This window comes from Spea bombifrons, chromosome 8 (genome assembly GCF_027358695.1).
Source record: "Spea bombifrons isolate aSpeBom1 chromosome 8, aSpeBom1.2.pri, whole genome shotgun sequence".
In the NCBI taxonomy this organism is placed as follows: Eukaryota; Metazoa; Chordata; class Amphibia; order Anura; family Pelobatidae; genus Spea; species Spea bombifrons.
The window spans coordinates 3,641,716-3,658,948 of NC_071094.1; the positions used below are offsets into that span (position 1 = coordinate 3,641,716).

The 17,233-nt window shown below is 40.3% G+C and overlaps 2 protein-coding genes across 2 annotated transcripts; one reads left to right on the top strand and one right to left on the bottom strand.

The window, feature by feature from the left end:
• Positions 1–310: 310 nt before the first annotated feature.
• On the bottom strand, positions 311–5,930 carry LOC128503439 (26S proteasome non-ATPase regulatory subunit 5-like). The gene is made up of 10 exons (XM_053473527.1): positions 5,743–5,930; positions 4,478–4,622; positions 3,762–3,875; positions 3,330–3,458; positions 2,848–2,957; positions 2,355–2,497; positions 2,054–2,245; positions 1,751–1,860; positions 1,321–1,461; positions 311–778 (listed from the first exon to the last, which is right to left on the bottom strand). The coding sequence occupies exons 1-10, from the start codon at positions 5,913–5,915 to the stop codon at positions 521–523; spliced, it is 1,515 nt and encodes a 504-aa protein (XP_053329502.1). The 5' UTR covers positions 5,916–5,930; the 3' UTR covers positions 311–520.
• Positions 5,931–9,168: 3,238 nt separating this feature from the next.
• On the top strand, positions 9,169–12,091 carry LOC128503445 (protein CutA homolog). The gene is made up of 7 exons (XM_053473537.1): positions 9,169–9,260; positions 10,001–10,149; positions 10,556–10,615; positions 10,989–11,034; positions 11,737–11,786; positions 11,877–12,019; positions 12,069–12,091. Exons 1-6 carry the CDS (start codon positions 9,186–9,188, stop codon positions 11,983–11,985), a joined length of 489 nt encoding a protein of 162 aa, XP_053329512.1. The 5' UTR covers positions 9,169–9,185; the 3' UTR covers positions 11,986–12,019; positions 12,069–12,091.
• The last annotated feature ends 5,142 nt before the right edge of the window (positions 12,092–17,233 follow it).

The following is a 17,233-nucleotide window of genomic DNA, read 5'->3' on the forward strand; positions in this document are numbered from 1 at the left end:
GCCTAATCAAAGGGCAACCATCTCCTACTGTTATTAAATTCATGTATTAAAGCTTTCGTAGCCTCTGTGTTAATGTTAGAAGCTGCAATGCTTATGTCTGTATGTCTCGCGTACGTCTGTCCTCCGTCTGATTTGGCACAAGGTGATTTTAAGGCTGGTAAGAGAAGACTCGACGAGGACGTCATCACAGACCAGCCCGTTAAGGAACACACTTCTGTATTTATACACAATTTTGTGTCGGGTTGCTCTAATTAAAAAGTATCCCTTAAAATGATATATTAGAACAATAGAGGAAACTGTCCACCCGGGCTCTAATAAAGCAGTGTATTTCCTACAAACATTACAGACACATGGAAAGCACTGCCAACGTCACATCTAATAAGGTACTTGCTTTAAGCGATTCAAATAAGTGCTTTTTTTGGCTGGTCCGATTTCCAGTTCCTTAATCTGACTCGTGTCCCACCGGAGCTTGGTTGGAGAGCACCAACGAGAAATGTCCGTCAAAGTTCAGAATAACAGCCTATTCTGCTCCTTCCACAGCCACGGTCGAGACGGCTTTGACGTAGTAAGGGCCTTCTCTGAGGTAGGCGCGGAGCCTCAGGTAATGCTGATTGCCAAATATTTCAGCGATCGTTGGGGAGCTCACAAGTGCTTTCACCAGCGCGAATTTGGCATCCTTGGATTCCTTGTCCGGGTCTACGGTTCGATCTACAATGTATTCTAGAAATCCGGGGCTTTCGATCATCAGCTTCTGGGCCCAAGGTTGATTTGCAATAGCCTAAGATGGGAGAGAGCAGAAAAGTTAGGATCAGTTAACATGTTCAAGAAAATGTTAAAACCCCTAAAGCGTTCCACACGCACCACAGCATGGACATGAATTAGGCGTCTCCTGTCTGGTCGTCTTAAACGATTTACTTCGAAATCACCCCAATAGTCTACCTTTCAATAGAATGATTGGGTTTGGAAAACGGGAGCAGAGGAAATTATAAGTCATCAAAAAGATTTCAGGGCAAGACGCCATACATTTTAGAAAGTGGAACTAGGTTTGCTTAGAGGCTACCGCCACTGTTGAATTTTAAGGAAATCAATAAAAACATTTAAATTGTGAGATAAAACTTATTTTATACAGATGCATAGATGACAAGAAAAGAACTAATTGGCCCATCTAGTCTACCATTTTTTTCTTATTAATTCGAATTAATTTATTAATTAGAATAGGTGTATGCACGTTGCAAGTCGTCTTATACTCCTTTGAATTTGCATTAATCTAAATATTTGTTAAAATTGGTAAATCCTTCTCTCCTCGTTAGAGGCACTCACCGTGAAGACCTTGAGTCCGCCGCAGTGCAGCTCAGGGAAGGGCTGGCAGGCGATGCCCCTGAACAGATCAATGGGTTGGTTTGATAGGGACCTGAACCAGGATTCAGCCATAGCTAACAGATCTTCTGTATGTAGATCAGTCTAAAGAAGAAATGCAAAGGAATAAAAAGGTTGCTTCTGTATGTCTGCATTTAAACTAAATGAACTTATTCCACCAAAAGAAAGTTTGAACCATATTGAGTACCCAAGGCGTCCAGGTGAACCTAAGTGGGCTGTAAACAAGCTAGCGATGGTTTCCTTCACTTCCATTGCCTATATAAGCTTTTAGCGCGTTGTCCATTTAATTTGGGTAATGAAAATCTGTATCACCACGCGAGAGGGCTGAGCTAATTTTACCCAATACTCAAAAATAGCTTCTAGGCAGACTTACTGGCAGGAACATGAGAGCCGCGATTGCGTCCAAACATCTCACTCGGAGTTCAGTAGGGGCATTTTTCGCATGGTGCCCAGTCCTATTGAAGACGCTCTGAAATTTGCTTCCTAGAGGGGAGAGGTCATAAAATACACTGTAAAATCGTCACCTCCCCTGAGGGGCTGTTCATCCTACTTCTCGAGATAGGAAACAGGATTATGGTAAGACCACACAGACCTACACAGCGGTATTAAGGGGTGGTTATTTAGACCAGCGCCACTTATTTCCTATAAGATATCCGATAAGAGTAAACAAGTTCACCTGTCTTATGTAGCACTTGCTTTCCTTCTATGTTAGAACCCAAAACTCCGAGTGTGTCCACGGCCACTCCTATCATGGTAGTCTCATGGCCCTCCGCCATACTGAAGACCTTCTCAAGGAATGCTGGGTAGTGTTCACAGATCTGCTGTGGGCTGTCCATGATGGCAAGGTTCCCAAAGAACTTTATCAATCCTATCGATCGAAACAGAAAATTAGAGTCTCATACAAGATGCCTCAAACTACGCGCGGTCCCCCTGCCTCAAACTATACTATACAGGTTATCACTGAGAACGGCCGGCACCTGGCAAATAGAATCCAGAGAAAGGATCGGCGTCTGCTCCCACGATCATGTTGGAGATTTTGTCGATGACGCCCTGCTGAGACAGATATTTGCGGCCGTGCGAGGTGCTGGCTAAGGAGGTCACCATCTCCGTGCAGGTTACTCTAGAGAAGATAATAGAGAGATCGGAATTAACACAGCTAGGCCACGGTCTAGAACAGACTGCAATTCTGAGATGATGGACAAGCTAGTTTAATAAGTAATTTCTATAAAAAGTAATAAAAATTCATAGGCTACAATTTTATATATAATGGGTAATGAATATCTCCAGTGCCCTCCCTTCCCCGCTTCATTTAAAAAAATTATCTACTTTCATATACATCACTGCTTCTCAGCACTGGGGTTTATTACAATATGTGAATAAACATAATTAATATAAGTAAAACTTTTATATTCAAGTATAAACCAACATAATTTGGCACAATTAAAACCTTGTAGTCTTTTATTGGTTTACCTGACAAGGACATCATCCCCTGTGAGCTCCTGCAGTAATCGCGGCACCAGACCGCTGTTTGCGCAGCACTTCAAAGACTCCTCGGACACAGAAGCGATCTCTACAACCAGCTGAAGAAAATAATCATGTTAATAATGTAAAGCGAACACACATGTAAGAGCCAAAGCAAAATATTAGGACGCACAAACGCAAACAAAATATTATTGGGAAAAAGTGAAATAAAAACACAGATTTCTTGATTTTGAATTTCTCAACATTTTAGGCATCCGCGCTAGGATTCCTGTGTTGAGGTGGGTGGCAAGAGGCAAGGAGGGGCAGCTATGGAAGTGGCCACTTGCCCACTGTACCTGTAGCGTCATGAGGAGGACACGTGGGACCCACAATGGAGGTCTGTGATACAACAGCAGAGCCTCCATTTATTTTTGACCTCCCTGGGCCGGGGTTTAGGGAGATCAGAAGATTAGAAACGGGAATCTACGAACCTCATAAACTCTATACCGCACCACGTCACTGATCGCCATGACGTTTTTAACGTCCGTCAGCAAATTGCTTCCGAAAAGCACGTCGAGGCCGGATGTCGTCTGAGAGATTTTTGATAGGGATTTAATCGCCTAGAAAGGCAAAAAACGCAGTTCAGTCAAACATACGTAAAATATTACACATTTTTGCTGGAAAATCTAGTTTTTCGACAATAAAGGGCTATATTAAATTTATATCGCAAATTAAAAAAGCGCATTATTTGTTTTTAGATAATACCCATTGATTAGGAACGGCTTCAACGTAATAAAAATATGGGAGATAAACGAAATTAGGTCGAACGCCTCCATTCTCTTACACGGTTTTCTGTTTAATTTTCATTATATCAAATAAAAACAACCGATATCAGAGAGAAGAAATACAAAAACAACACAGACCTCCTTGGCTACCGATATTTTATCTCCTCCGATGCACAGGATAATTTGTTTCAGGAGATCAAGGTTGGTGATTATTTCTGTCATCGCCTGCGGACACTCCACGATCCTTCCAACCTGAAATGTAAAAGTATGTGACCGAGCGGGGCAGATTAACTAAACGGCGACCGATATTTATCCTTTTAATTCTGCAAAGAGTGGAATAGTTCTCACATCATAATTCAGAATGTTAATTCTAGCGACCCAAATTATAAGTACTCATCGCAATTCTAGATTTCTAATACTAATAAGAAGCGCGAGTCCCGAGAATTATACAAAGTGCCATATTCTAAATATATCGTATCAAGAATAGCCGTCTTTAAATTTTTTTATTCTTTTAAATTTCAAATTCCACATTTTTAAATTATTCAAAATTCAAATTTACCAACAAGCCAAAGCATGTGCAGAAACGAGAAATTTAAAATTAAATTACATTTTTAGAACACGGTACTTTGTTTTTGATGGTTGCGTCTATCGTAAAATATCAGGATATTCCTTAGGGTACAGATTTTGTGGAATTACTGATTTTTGCTGCCACTCCCCCCACACCCCTCCCAAAATATATGAACCTTTTTTGCACTAGCCAATCAGATCAGTCTCCTAGACGTCCTGGAACACAAGAATTTCCAGGAAAAAAAATAAAGAATTCCGTATTATGCCCATTTTGCTTGTTTACTTACTTGCGCTATAGTGAGGAGTTTCACGGAATCATCGGGGTGATAGAGTCCTCTCTGAAGTTCTTCTTTATAATTTCGGGCAACCTGAAGCGGTTCGAGGGCCTGTAGAAATCTTTCCAGTATGGCAACGCACATGGCAACCTGTTCTCTGCGAACACATAAATCACCAGTGAGTACAGGCAGTTATTTCAAAGAGATCAGAGCATGAAAATAGGAAATTAACCGCCGTCCGTACAGCTTTCTGAGGATGCAGAATCCTCGACTTTTGGATTTCCGGTAATATTATCAAAAGCAGAGAAAAGCAGAGTGTGCCCTGAACTCAAGAACTCAATCACTTTTGGACTCATTACCTTTGCTCCTATAGACCACCATATTTTTACTGGTATTCAGTGTATTTCTGCTGGCAGCTTCACCTACCCATTTTATTTATTCCTATCCTCATGTTGCAGTCATGCTGGCACCAGGGCTCTTGCTAATCTAGGTAAATCATGACCCTGTATTTCTCCGCTTATTAAACTGCTTGCATGACGTCGCTGATATGGGGGGGGGGTAGGTGCTTCCTACAGCCCCGTGACCTTGTTTGCTCTTATGGGTCGCCATCTTCATGGATGGCGATGGGTGCCCGGGGCTATGGTGCTCTGGCGTGAAAGCAGGGGCACCAACACCAGAAATCTCACTATCCCGACCCACGCTTGTCATCGAAAGTCAACGCACCGGGTTACGGTCAGTGAACCCCAGTGGAACGGGTGACCTACACATAGACCGGCTGATCACGGCAGGGGGGAGACTTTTTCAACTAAAAGATGAGACATTAAAGCTACGTTAATAGTTATGGGGGCCACAGGCCTGGCCGGGGCATAGTAACACCCTCTAAAGGTGCTGTTCCATTTTGACAAGACATGAATTGCACTGTTTAGTAAACTTTTGTTTAGGGTCATCTCCATGGCAACAGCCTATCAGTTTCTGCTTTTGTGTCACATTATAATTAAGTGTTCACAGCCCAAAAAATAAAGAAAGATGTGAATGAGGCGGAAAAATGGTGATTAAATAATGGTTTTTAGTGAAAGGTTTTGGCATTCAGCAGTGAAAGTGTTAAAGCGAGCGCAGCTTACTAAAAATACATGTCAGCCTACAATATACGTCACATATGGATTTCTTCATAAAATATGATTTCCAAAATAATAAAAGACATTTAATTATGGTAATTAGCAATACATGAACTGCCCCATAATGCACCATCCACTGGGGTATATTATGGTGTTTCCCACCTGTCATTAACGTTCAAAAGGGAGAAAATAGCCCCCAGGCGGAGCTCCGGGACCGTCTCCCTCAGGGTGCTCAGGGGCAGAGCCAGGGCCGCTGTTTTTAAGGTCTGCAAAGCCTCTAAGGGCTCTTCCAGCCCAGACAAAGAAGCCACCAATTGCTCTATGGACGCCGCCATCTTGGAAGGGATGAGACTCTCGCGAGACTTGCGTAATGTTACTATGGTAAAGACGAGACCGCCTTAGCAACGCGGGTTACTCTCAGTCTGGAAATGGTAAAACACCACAAATGCACCGGGAATAAACTGCAAATAATACGTGGAAAACAATAAATTAAAAAAAAAAAATCACCCGCCGTAGCCAAGTTGAAGGTTGTGGTTACGTGGAGAATTCTGGGAGTTGTAGTTTTGTTGATACCTAACATCCTCGCACAGAAACAGACAGAGGACTACAACTCCCATGATGCCTTGAGCAGTGAAAGTGTTATATGATAATAAATGGTAATAATAATAACAACAACAACAATAAGAATGATAATAATAAATAACATTCGTAATAATAATGTTATTCTTTCATACACAAGGTAATCGCATATAGCCGGGTTGGTAAAAGCAAATATAAGATTTTAAGTTGAATATTAAATGCTTTTTATTGGGCCAACATAGTAAATAATGTAGAGGGATTTCCCAACTGAAGAAGAGACCTCTGAGCCCCTGAAAGCTTCTGTGACTCTAAAGCCGGCCCTCATGGACACCTTGACTTGTCATTATAAAACATAAATTTAATTGGGTCCCCTGCATTCAAGCAGGGATATCAACCATAACAGACTGGGAGCAAAAGAACAAACTGGGAGTATTATATATGATCCCGAGCGGAGGGAGAATAGGAAGGAGTCCGCTCTAGGCTGCGTGACCCGGAGAATCTGCCCCGAGACCCTGAGACTGGGGCAAAAACCCTGAGACTCCGGGGCAGACTCTCCCAGGTATGGCGATAAATATAACTGTGTGCATCTTTCATACTGAGCGAGGAAGCAGGCGGCGGAAAAGCTGCCAGTTTAATAAATGAATCGGCTCCAGTATGTGACCGCAGCCGGATGAATGAGTCTTTTCACGCTGAGAGCGAACGTCCTGCCTGAACATTGGTGTCTGCGGCCAAAACAAATCTGGAGCAAAGAAAAAAAAAACAGGGAGAGCCTTAAAGCGCTTGTTATGTATCAACTACAGAATGAATGGAGGAAAAGGGGGGAAAAGACAGGGTTAAATTCCCCCAATGATTGCTTTCCAAGCTTGTGGATTTTGAATTTCGATTCCGTAGTAAGTTAGTTCCCATGGTGATTGCTAAATGTGGTGCAGTTACCATGGAAACAGTGTGTGCCCATACCTCCCAACAGTCCCGACAGGAGGCTTCTCAGGTTAGGTGGATGCATGAACACGCCCCTGGTTATGCAGATTTATGAGCCCAGTCCCACCCCTCTCTGGCTCTTGCCACACCCCCATCCTAGGTGTCCCAATTCGTACACCGAAAAATATTAACCTAAGGACCTGGAATTTGCCGTCAGATAAGACCCACACACTGCTGGGAGGCTCTTCCATGTATCTACCATCCTCTCAGTAAAGTAAACCTTATTAACGTTACATCTAACCCTCTGACCCTCTAGTTTTAGGTTATAAGGAGATTTTAGGAGAGGTTTGCAGCCCTGCTCTCCATTTTGGATTCTATTATAATGCAGCCCTTAAACCTCTGATGTATAGCCATACCATATACCCACTACATCCAGTAACCCTAATCCCCCCCTTTACATGACCTGCTGTTCGGAACGTTCTGTTTCTTAGTACAGTCAGGATATGAGGTGATGTTGGGCGATCCCAACGCGGTGATCGAGACGTTTAAATAATATATGGCCGTATCAGGTGGAGGTGACTTTTTCCAGACTCAGAAGGAGCAGCCGGTGAGGTTTTAGAGGTTAGAGGCTGTGTGAGGTCACACTTATTTTGTTCTGGCCTACTACAAGGGAAGACCCTCATTATATAACTATCCCTCTAGATTGTCAGCTCACGAGCCGAGCCCTCTTCACCTAATGTATCAGGTCGTCTTAATCTGTCAGTTCTAGTTTTGTCAGACCCTTTGAATGTAGGGACTGTAAGAAGCGCTGTGGGAATCATTGGTGTTATATAACGAAAAGATAATAATTATTATAGCTTGATGGGTAAGATTGCGCTGTTTTCTTTTTTACCCCAGTTGTAGATTTGGCCCCATAATATAATGTTTTCAGGCAGCTTCATATCAGCCGTTTGTATGAGTTCTTGCTCTGTTATCTACTAGACAAACACCCCGACTCCTTATCATCCTGCCTGTGGTAAACAATAGAATGTCTCAGTCTTATCCACTCAGTCGGACTCTCTGACTAATGAAAGTCTATGGAGGATCGGACTTCATTAGCATCGCCATAAAGCATCAGCTCAGTGTGGGGTTTGTGCTGGGAAAGTCACCAAACATATCACATGACTGACAGCAACGGTGGCTCCAGGTCTGCAGATAAAGGGAGTTTATTGGAACAAAATTATGTAAAAACAGGTTTTTGGTTAATGACGACCCTTCAATGAAATCTGAGCTTTTTTATATTTAAAATCCTGCTTCCATACAAAGTGACCCAATTCTGGAACTTTTTCCCCATCAGAACAAGTGTTTTGTTATAATAATATAATAATATTATATATATAATAATATAATGGACAAGTTGCTAAAAGGAACCTTGGTGATGATCCATTAAAGAGTTAAGGTTTTAAGGCCCTTTCCAAGCCGCATTCCTTTAACCAACCAAATCTCTTCCAATTCTGAAAATATATGCGATTAAAGGGGAAAGACCCCTTAAAATTTTAATGAAATCTACCTGTATTTTTTGACTGCATTCAATTATTTTAATATTTAATTGTGATATCCAATAAAATCATTGACTTTTTATAATGACATTGACTTTGCTTAATAGCGTGAAAAATGGTACAACTGGGGTAAAAATATATATATCGTTTTTGGGGACAGAAGTCTCTATCAAGATGGTGTTTCCCTGAAACATAGACACCCGATCACTCTACTCATTAATATTAATAATTTATAAGCAGATTGGATGACGGGGGAAGGGCAAGAATTCATATCTAACAGCTTTTTAAAATTTAGATTTATAATTCATAAGTTCAAAAAGAGGAGAAAAGCTCAGGAAAGCTGCATTTCAGTCCAGGACCGCGGTGACCTCCGCTCTTCGTGTTCACTTTTGGTTTTAGCACCCAATAAACTGAATTTCAAGCTGTAAGCAGCAGAGGGAGGGTTGGGAACAAGCAGCGGGCACGGAGGAGAGGTGAAGGAGCTGATGACGGCTCTGGAACCTTCTCAAAACACTCCACGGACCTCTTCCCACCCCCGTCTGAAGCTGCCGAGGCCACCAGCTCGAGACCATGGGCTTCTGGTCCCAGATATGCCAGATACCAAGTTCCAGCTGGCCTCGTCCAAGCTGGAGCACAGTTCTGCTGGTGAGTTTTTGGACAGGGAGAGAAGAGAGGGTATGGGAGAGAGACGGGGAGAGGAGAGAGGATGGGAGAGAGACGATGAGAGAAGAGAGGGGATGGGAGAGAGACGGGGAGAGAAGAGAGAGGATGGGAGAGAGACGGGGAGAGAAGAGAGAGGATGGGAGAGAAGAGAGGGGATGGGAGAGAGACGGGGAGAGAAGAGAGGGGATGGGAGAGAGACGGGGAGAGAAGAGTGAGAGGGGATGGGAGAGAAGAGAGATTGGGGCGTGTGGGAGAGACATTTCAATATATAAAGGGATTTAATAGGACAGGAGGGAAGTTTATTTCAAAGGAGAGGAGAAAAGTTACAACAAGAGACCGGAATCTAACACTAGAGAGTCAGAGGCTGAGATGGAATGGAAGTTTTACTTTGCTGAGAGGGGTGGTGGATAGGTGGAACAGCCTCCAAGTAGAAATGGTTAAGATTGATACAGTGAATGAAATAAGATAGACCATGACAAGTAGTTAATGGAAGATGAAACATACCAATGTATATGGGTTGTGTGTGGATGTATGCTGTATACATGTTATGGTACATATGGTATATTATATAGTATATACCCAATGATATCCCTAACGAGCTGAACGCACTGTTGGCACTTAAAATAAGCTATAAGAGTAATGGGTATGCTTTTTGATTATTAATAAAAACATGGAATTCTGGGAACTGTTTAACCCTCGGAATATCCGTCTTTGCGTTTCAGGTGATGATTGGCTCCTGTTTAATGTATCCGGTAATAAGGAGCCTTTATTTCGGGATTCACTCCTCATTCACTGGCAGTTACATTCCTGGCTCCCATTCACTCGCTTTCATCAACTGTCCTAACGAAGAAATTGCAAAAGATATTGCCAGGTAGTAATGGGTAGTGGTTGATATGATGACATCATAAGTCCCAAGTGTCCCTGTTCCATCTGGCCAGTCCCTCTTTGGGACCCAAATCATTCCTCCCAATAAACCCATACGCAACCATACTTTATGAGTAATGCTAGAAAGTTCTGTTCATACTCTATAACCACAAAAAGTATGAACTAAATAAGAAAAACACCGACCCGGAAGGTTGAAGTATATTGATACCCCTTTGTAATCCCTATGTAATATGTCTTGTAATTGAACCCCATGGGATAAGTCACCAGTCTATGGATTGCCTGCTGGCTATCGGTCCCAGCAGGCAATCTCAGTCCCCAAAAACATTGAAACCAAAGAGAAATTCTCATACTGGTTCCTGGCATTGAAACCCTTCGTAATCTGCTCTTTCTAGAGGCATCTTGGAGAAGAGGTTGGCCGCTGGAGTTAATATCATGCCGAAGACTTCATCTCTGTAGGTATAAAGGGGCAGGTTCAGTTTTAAAAGGGGGAAAAATATATTAATATATATATTTAACATTTTTCTAACCACATATAGAGGGTTTTCAGTCCCTAAATGCCAAATTTTGTTATTGTGAGCTCGTTTGAGCCGGGCCCTCCTCATCTGTTGTCTCTGTAATTCAAATTGTTATGTTACATACTACTTGTTATGTCCTGTCTACCCATTGTACAGCGCTACGGAATATGATGGTGCTTTATTAAACAATATATAATAATAATAGTAAGCCTGATTTTTTTTTTTTGAGGATCTGTATTTTAATGGTTATGGACGTTGGTTGCTTCAGGAAGGAAAACATTTTTTTACTTAAAATTTTTGCTTGTAACAGATACCTATGGAAGGGAGAAATTGAGGAATCCTCCGAAACACTCTTGGTAAGGATAACTCGCATTTAAGTTACTTTCATAAACTACTTTTGTTATTTCAATAGACAAAGGTCCTGTGTATCCGAGATACTTTGTCATCTTCTGGGAATGTTTGGTTCACAATTAAAATATAACAATAATGTAACTTTTTCCTTCCCTGTATATTTATTTTTTTTAATTCAGGGAATTTAAAAAATTCAGCTTGACCGGATAATGTGATTTAATAACTCCGGCGGAGGTGATTAAGATGTCAGATGAGAGAGATCTAAATTAACAGCAAAGAACATTAATCCAAAAAAAAAAATAAATCCGCTTTATTTTTTCTTTGGTGGAAACTCAATTAATTGGGGGAAATTTTATTTATTTTTTTAATTATTTTTATTAGTTTTCTTAAAAGCTGCTTGCATTTTTTGGAGAGAAGTAGCCATATTTCAGAGTAAATTTTGGAGCTGAATCACAGCATTAAAATAATAATAAATAATGTAAATTGCCTCTTTTTCTGTCTTATTAACAATAACTTTACATTATTATAGATTTTTCTGGCCTGTCAGTAAAATTCCAGCCAGCTGCCATTCTTCATAACCGGCATTAAACTTCCTCGCTGTACTTTTCTCCTTTAAATGATCGACATGCTGCTGCCAACTAGTGGTGAAATAATGCAAGTGCGCTTACCCAAATATGTTGTGGAAAATACTTATTTTCTTTTTATAGGTAGCGAAAACCAAAACCACAAAAGTATTTGAGTTATCTTCTTATGTTGGGTAAGTTTATCTTTCTGTTAGATAGCAGGGCTTATGTTTTATGAATCACTCTGGGAATGATGAAATAATGTAAAAACCCTTTCTCCTTAGGCTGGTTCATCCCTTCCAAACTCCTGACTTCATAAGTATTCCAATAGACCGAGGAAACCCAGATTATTTAAGGTGGATCGAAGAAGTCATGACGGAGACGGAATCATAACGTAGGATATCGCTGAATATCTCCGAAGGGATCGGTGCAAAAGCTTTGAGAGTTTTGATAAAAGCCATGGAACTCTGGTTGAGTTGGCAGAATTGTCAGCTGATCAAGAATGATTCGTTGAGAAGGAAAGATATCATTGTCAATGGTGATCAGTTGAGCTTGGTAAATGGCTGCAACCAGAAAGATCCGGAGCCAGTCAGTGCCTCGGGTAACTCAAGAGATGGCCCTGACGGACCTGGCTTTTCAGGACTTCCTTAATGTCCTTTAGCTCGATGGCTCTAACTAGGTCGGCAGGTTTCACCCAACATTCCGCCTTAAGAAAAATGTGTATTGGAGCTTGTCTTGTAAGGCCATGATGTCACATCACCTTTCTAAAGGCGTCCAACGATGGCTCTCACCTCATATCCTAACACCAGCCCCATCTCTACCCTCGTAGGTTGGAGAACATGAATGGAGGCAGAGGTGGAATGAAAGGGAGATCGGGTTATGGCCAAAAAATGGAAGAGGGTGAGTTTAATTTGGTCGCCCAACTGAGTTTTAATTCTTAGATTAAAAATGTAGTAGATGGCGAGTATGAAGTCAAATTGTGATAGATTTACCCAATTTGGCCCTTCTACAAGTCCAGATTTATTTTATGCAGTCTATTCAACAAGCAGTAGAAATAATTGCCCCGCGTGTCTAATACAGCTGCTGAATCCAACCTAATTAAACTGTTGTTGACGCTGTCGTTTTGGGCCAAATTCCAGCCTTTTATTGTTCAATTAAAAAAACCACCTGAAACATTCTCGTCTTTCAAATTTTACACGGAAATCCCAAAATCATCAAATCCCCACTCAAATAAAAATCCTCTCGGTGGGCTTCTCACAATCCCACAGCTGGAAACCCAGAAATTTCACTGGGATTATTAAAATTTCTATGGCTTTCCGGCCAATCGGAATCACTGCTGGGAAACACTAAGAAAACACTTTTTTTTTTAAATAAATAAAATATACGATTAACTTTTTGAGCAAAGCACCTTATTATGCAGTGTATTGATTGAATTACAATGTTACCATTTTAAGTACAACAAAACTTTTGTTACTTAAGAATGTATAGTGTGAGTTTTCTGAGATTTTTTTTATAACATATATAATTATTGTATCACGCACCTCCCCCGCGCACAAGTTCAATGATTATACCGCTTTTATTTTAAATAAAGCATTTTACATTAATGATAAAAAAAGGCAATACGTACCATTCCAAAAACAGAAGGTTCTCCAAATTGGTTGTAAGTGGAATTTGTTCCATTACTTCCACGGGGCGGACCCAAGGACGGGTATAGCCAATGGGTTTTGGGGGGTACACAGTGGTATTTGGGGGTCCCCTCTAAGTTTTTGCCATCTAAGTAACTCATCAGATGTTCGAGGCTTTGCCGAGTTTCATGACGATATTACCAACGAATGAACAAGTGAAGAAGGATTCCGCACCAACTTAGTTATGCGAGCCCAAGACCTCAACGAGATCGACCGGCACTAAACATGGCGGAAGTTTATAATAATCTAGTTAGACCAGAGGCGATGAGCTGACAATCAAAGGCTGCTATACCGAGAGAAGATTAAAATAAAGAAAAACACTGCGTTGTTTCCCAATAATTTATTTACTTTTTTTTTTTTTGGAAATTACAAATTGTTAAAAATCGGTCCTGATTTCACAATTAAAAATGTGTCTAATTTTACCGAAAAAAAGGTCACTTGTTTTTTTTTTTTTTGGCAGTTTATCAAATACAGTATAAATTTTGCAGATACTTGGAAAACGCGGTGTTTATATCAGAAATTCTAACGAAGCCCTATACAAAAAGCAGCAATTAACAATAAAAAATATTTTATCGCTACAGAAACTTCCCACAAGACACTTTAAAACCTTTGTGTTGCGTTAAGGATGAATGCGATTGGTCGGAATTATTATTCTACGGAAGCTTTGCTCTAAAAAATGACGGATTTTAGAAATGGGGCATTTTAACCGTTACCGGGCCGCCACAATCCACTACCGGCCTTCAATTGTGAAGAATTTAAAAATAGTATGTAACGGCATAGAGGGAGTTAAACAATTCTTGCCATCATTGGCCATTACGTCAATTTATGCTCTATCCTGATTGGCTCTAATCAAACCAGAAATTAGCCAATCAGAATACAGCAATAACGAAAACGTCTTTTTTTTTTTTCCTCATCAGCTTCAATTTACTTAAAGTCTCTGCATGCATTAATAAAAGCTGAAGAGGAGGGAACGTAAATGTTACGAACTTTATTTTATTTTGCTTTTCTCAGTGTGCTGCGTCATAAAATATATATTTTAAAGCAATGCTTCCTCTTAAAAAAAAAAAAAAAAAAAAAAAAAATGTGAAAAAGAATTAAAAAAAGTACCAGAAGTTTCCGCATATAGAAGCATTCTGCGGAGATTTGTTGAACATCATATCTGGAGCTCAGATAAAAAAAAAATCCCTAAATTAAGAAAAAAAAGTTAAAGGAATAAAAAAAAATACTGTTGAGATGTATTTTCAAGCGATCTCATCACCATAGCAACGTCAGTTAGAACATAGCGATGTTCCCTGCTGATGGTTTAACATTCCACTGGTTGCTATGGTGATGAGACTGATTTTCTTTTTATACCCATAAACCCGTGGTCTTCCTAAGACTTTTGGTTACACTGTATCCATGAGCTAGAAATTTGATTGTCAAAAATGTCCTATTAGTGACGGTATTCTTAAAGTACAAACGGGAACCGAGAGGGAAAAAAAAAAATAGCAGCATTGATAAAAACCTCAAAATTATCCCCAAAAATATATATTTTTTTTTTAAAAAATACAATCGTCAGTGATCGGTTTTATAAAAAAAACCTAGGAAGTGTTTCAAAAAGCAAACCCAACCTTATATTAATTCCGAAAATAACTAGGTGATATAAAATTTATATGACTGTTTCAACCAAACGACTTTCTTTTTCTAATAAAAAAACAAAAAAACAGTTTAGGCTTGTGTGTTCATACATAGAACTATATTATATGCGCACATATGTTCATAGATATGTATTTAGTAAATATTTTTATATATATATATAAATGTATATATCTTACAATATATAATCTAAGTTGTATTAGACCAGCTAGTTGCTATAGAAGAAACCTGCACTGGGCTGTCCAATGGAGCAGGGTTCGGCCCTCGCATTTCTAGAACCGGCCCTCGCGTTTCTAGAACCGGCATTTTCCACTATTCCGACATGCTCTGGCGGTGGTGGTGGGGCCCTCCTATCCATGGCGGTAGGGCACTGTCTAGTGGTGAACACGGGGACCCTCCTTTGCTATCAGGACCGTATCTAGAAAGGTTGGACAGATAAGCTGTTGAGGACACCAGGCCTCACACCTGATAGATGGCTCTAAGATGCAGTAAAGCCTTACATTTTTGGGGGGCACCCACCTCCAAGTCTGGTCCTACAGAACCTGCCGGCAGATCGGCCCCATTCTATTTACGTACCATCCTCTAAGTAAAGTAAAACTTTCTTAAGTTCCTTAAAGCCCATTCGTTCTGCTTCCCCATGGACAAGCAACAGCCCTCTTCAAAAATAAAAGTGCTGCAAGGCAATTTTTTGCATTAGATTTTTGGAGTTGGTAACACAACCGGTTATGGGCCATAGAAATAAACTGTCCTGTCGCTTGGCGTTCACAAGATCTTCCCCCCTTCCATTGAATAGCCCCCCCCCCGTATCCCGTGGGATACAATGTGCATGAATGGGAACATTCTAAATTCTTTGTCAGATACAGTAAAATGCTACAATATCCAGTCAGTTCATCAGTAATACTAACGGCACTCTCACTTTCAGCTATCGGAGTGTTAAAGTGTTTGATACACTATCTTTTTTTTTTTTTTACATTCTTACTTAAAATGTTTGTTTATTTTAATACTAATTTGTATCTCCTAACAAGCAGTAAATGGTAAAAAAAGCAGCTTTGTATATACTATCAAAAAAAAAAATGTCATTGAACTCGGGGACTCCCCTCGAAATATCACAGGGGGGACTCCTTGATTCTTTATGTCAGGATTTGGAACGTATGCCCCGTCCAGGTGTTAACGGATTAGGATTCCCACGATGCATTGCAAGCCAAACCGCAGGTATTTGAGACCACATTGGATATTGCCATAGCACGCAATATAGGGCCAGGCCACCCCAATGTAGATGCGTGGCGTTATATTTTATCGACACGTTCATGTAGTCCGTGCTGGTCGTAGCCCCCGAAAAAGTGAACTTTATATAAAGTAGTGTCCCCACCAGCATAAGGCCCCTTTATATTAATATTAAACTGTAACTTACAGCTAAAAACACGTTAAAAATGTTATCTTAACATATAAATACTCTTATCTTCTATTTATTAATGCACTGAGGTTTTTTTTTCATTTTTTTTCCCCCAATTTACGATTGTTTTAGATAATGCATATTATATATTTGTTATTTTATGGGCAGTCAAAAGTGACTTCATTTTTTCAGTGCTTCTGGTATTTGACAGTTTTGCTAGTTTGGGCCTTAAATATTGGTTATATAGAAACCTAGAGGGGAAAATGTTCCTACTGGCAGGATTTGGCAGATAAAACTCTTTTAGTGCTTCTTTACAGCGCTGGAGGTTTTTCCTCCCCCTCAAGACCGCAGAGAAACCATAGAGATGCCTCGTCAGAACCCCTAAGGCACATCGCAGCTATGAGACGCACCTCTATGGTCTTTTACCATAACCTTCTGCCACCGAGAATGACAAACCTTCCAGCTTCGTAAGAAGAACGAAAAAGGGGATTATCTGCTAAACTGCGGAAGAGAAGGGTAAGAAACAGTAAGTGCTCATTATATTTATATATATATATATATATATATATTTATATATATATATATATATATATATATGTCAAGAAAACCTAACAAGCAAAGTAGGTTGTTGCCAAAAGCCCGCTGACATTTAGCATAAGGGATTAAGTGCGATATTTGGAGAAGAAGCACCTATTGAGTCACAGACGGTGACAGCCCTCAGAAACATTGTTTTTAGTATTGTAAGAAAAACATTTTTTACAGTTCTAAAGGGTGCCAAAATATTGAATCCTCTACCCTATTTTAAGTGCTGTGTGGTTAGTAAGATAGTAACGTCTCTGAAACACCTACAGACCTCTTCCCAAAAGCTACAATCTCCACATTCTGGAGCCCCGCTCAAAAACATATAGATTTTTTTTTTTTTTTAACC

Coding starts and splice junctions, on each gene's coding strand:
- LOC128503439 (XM_053473527.1), bottom strand. CDS start 5,915: ATGGCGGCGTCCATAGAGCAATTGGTGGCTTCTTTGTCTGGGCTGGAA. Junction 2,958..3,329: donor TGCGGTATAGAGTTTATGAG/GTTCGTAGATTC, acceptor TATTTTCTTCAG/CTGGTTGTAGAGATCGCTTC. Junction 1,861..2,053: donor GCAAGTGCTACATAAGACAG/GTGAACTTGTTT, acceptor TCTCCCCTCTAG/GAAGCAAATTTCAGAGCGTC.
- LOC128503445 (XM_053473537.1), top strand. CDS start 9,186: ATGGGCTTCTGGTCCCAGATATGCCAGATACCAAGTTCCAGCTGGCCT. Junction 10,616..10,988: donor ATGCCGAAGACTTCATCTCT/GTAGGTATAAAG, acceptor TGCTTGTAACAG/ATACCTATGGAAGGGAGAAA. Junction 11,787..11,876: donor GAGTTATCTTCTTATGTTGG/GTAAGTTTATCT, acceptor CTTTCTCCTTAG/GCTGGTTCATCCCTTCCAAA.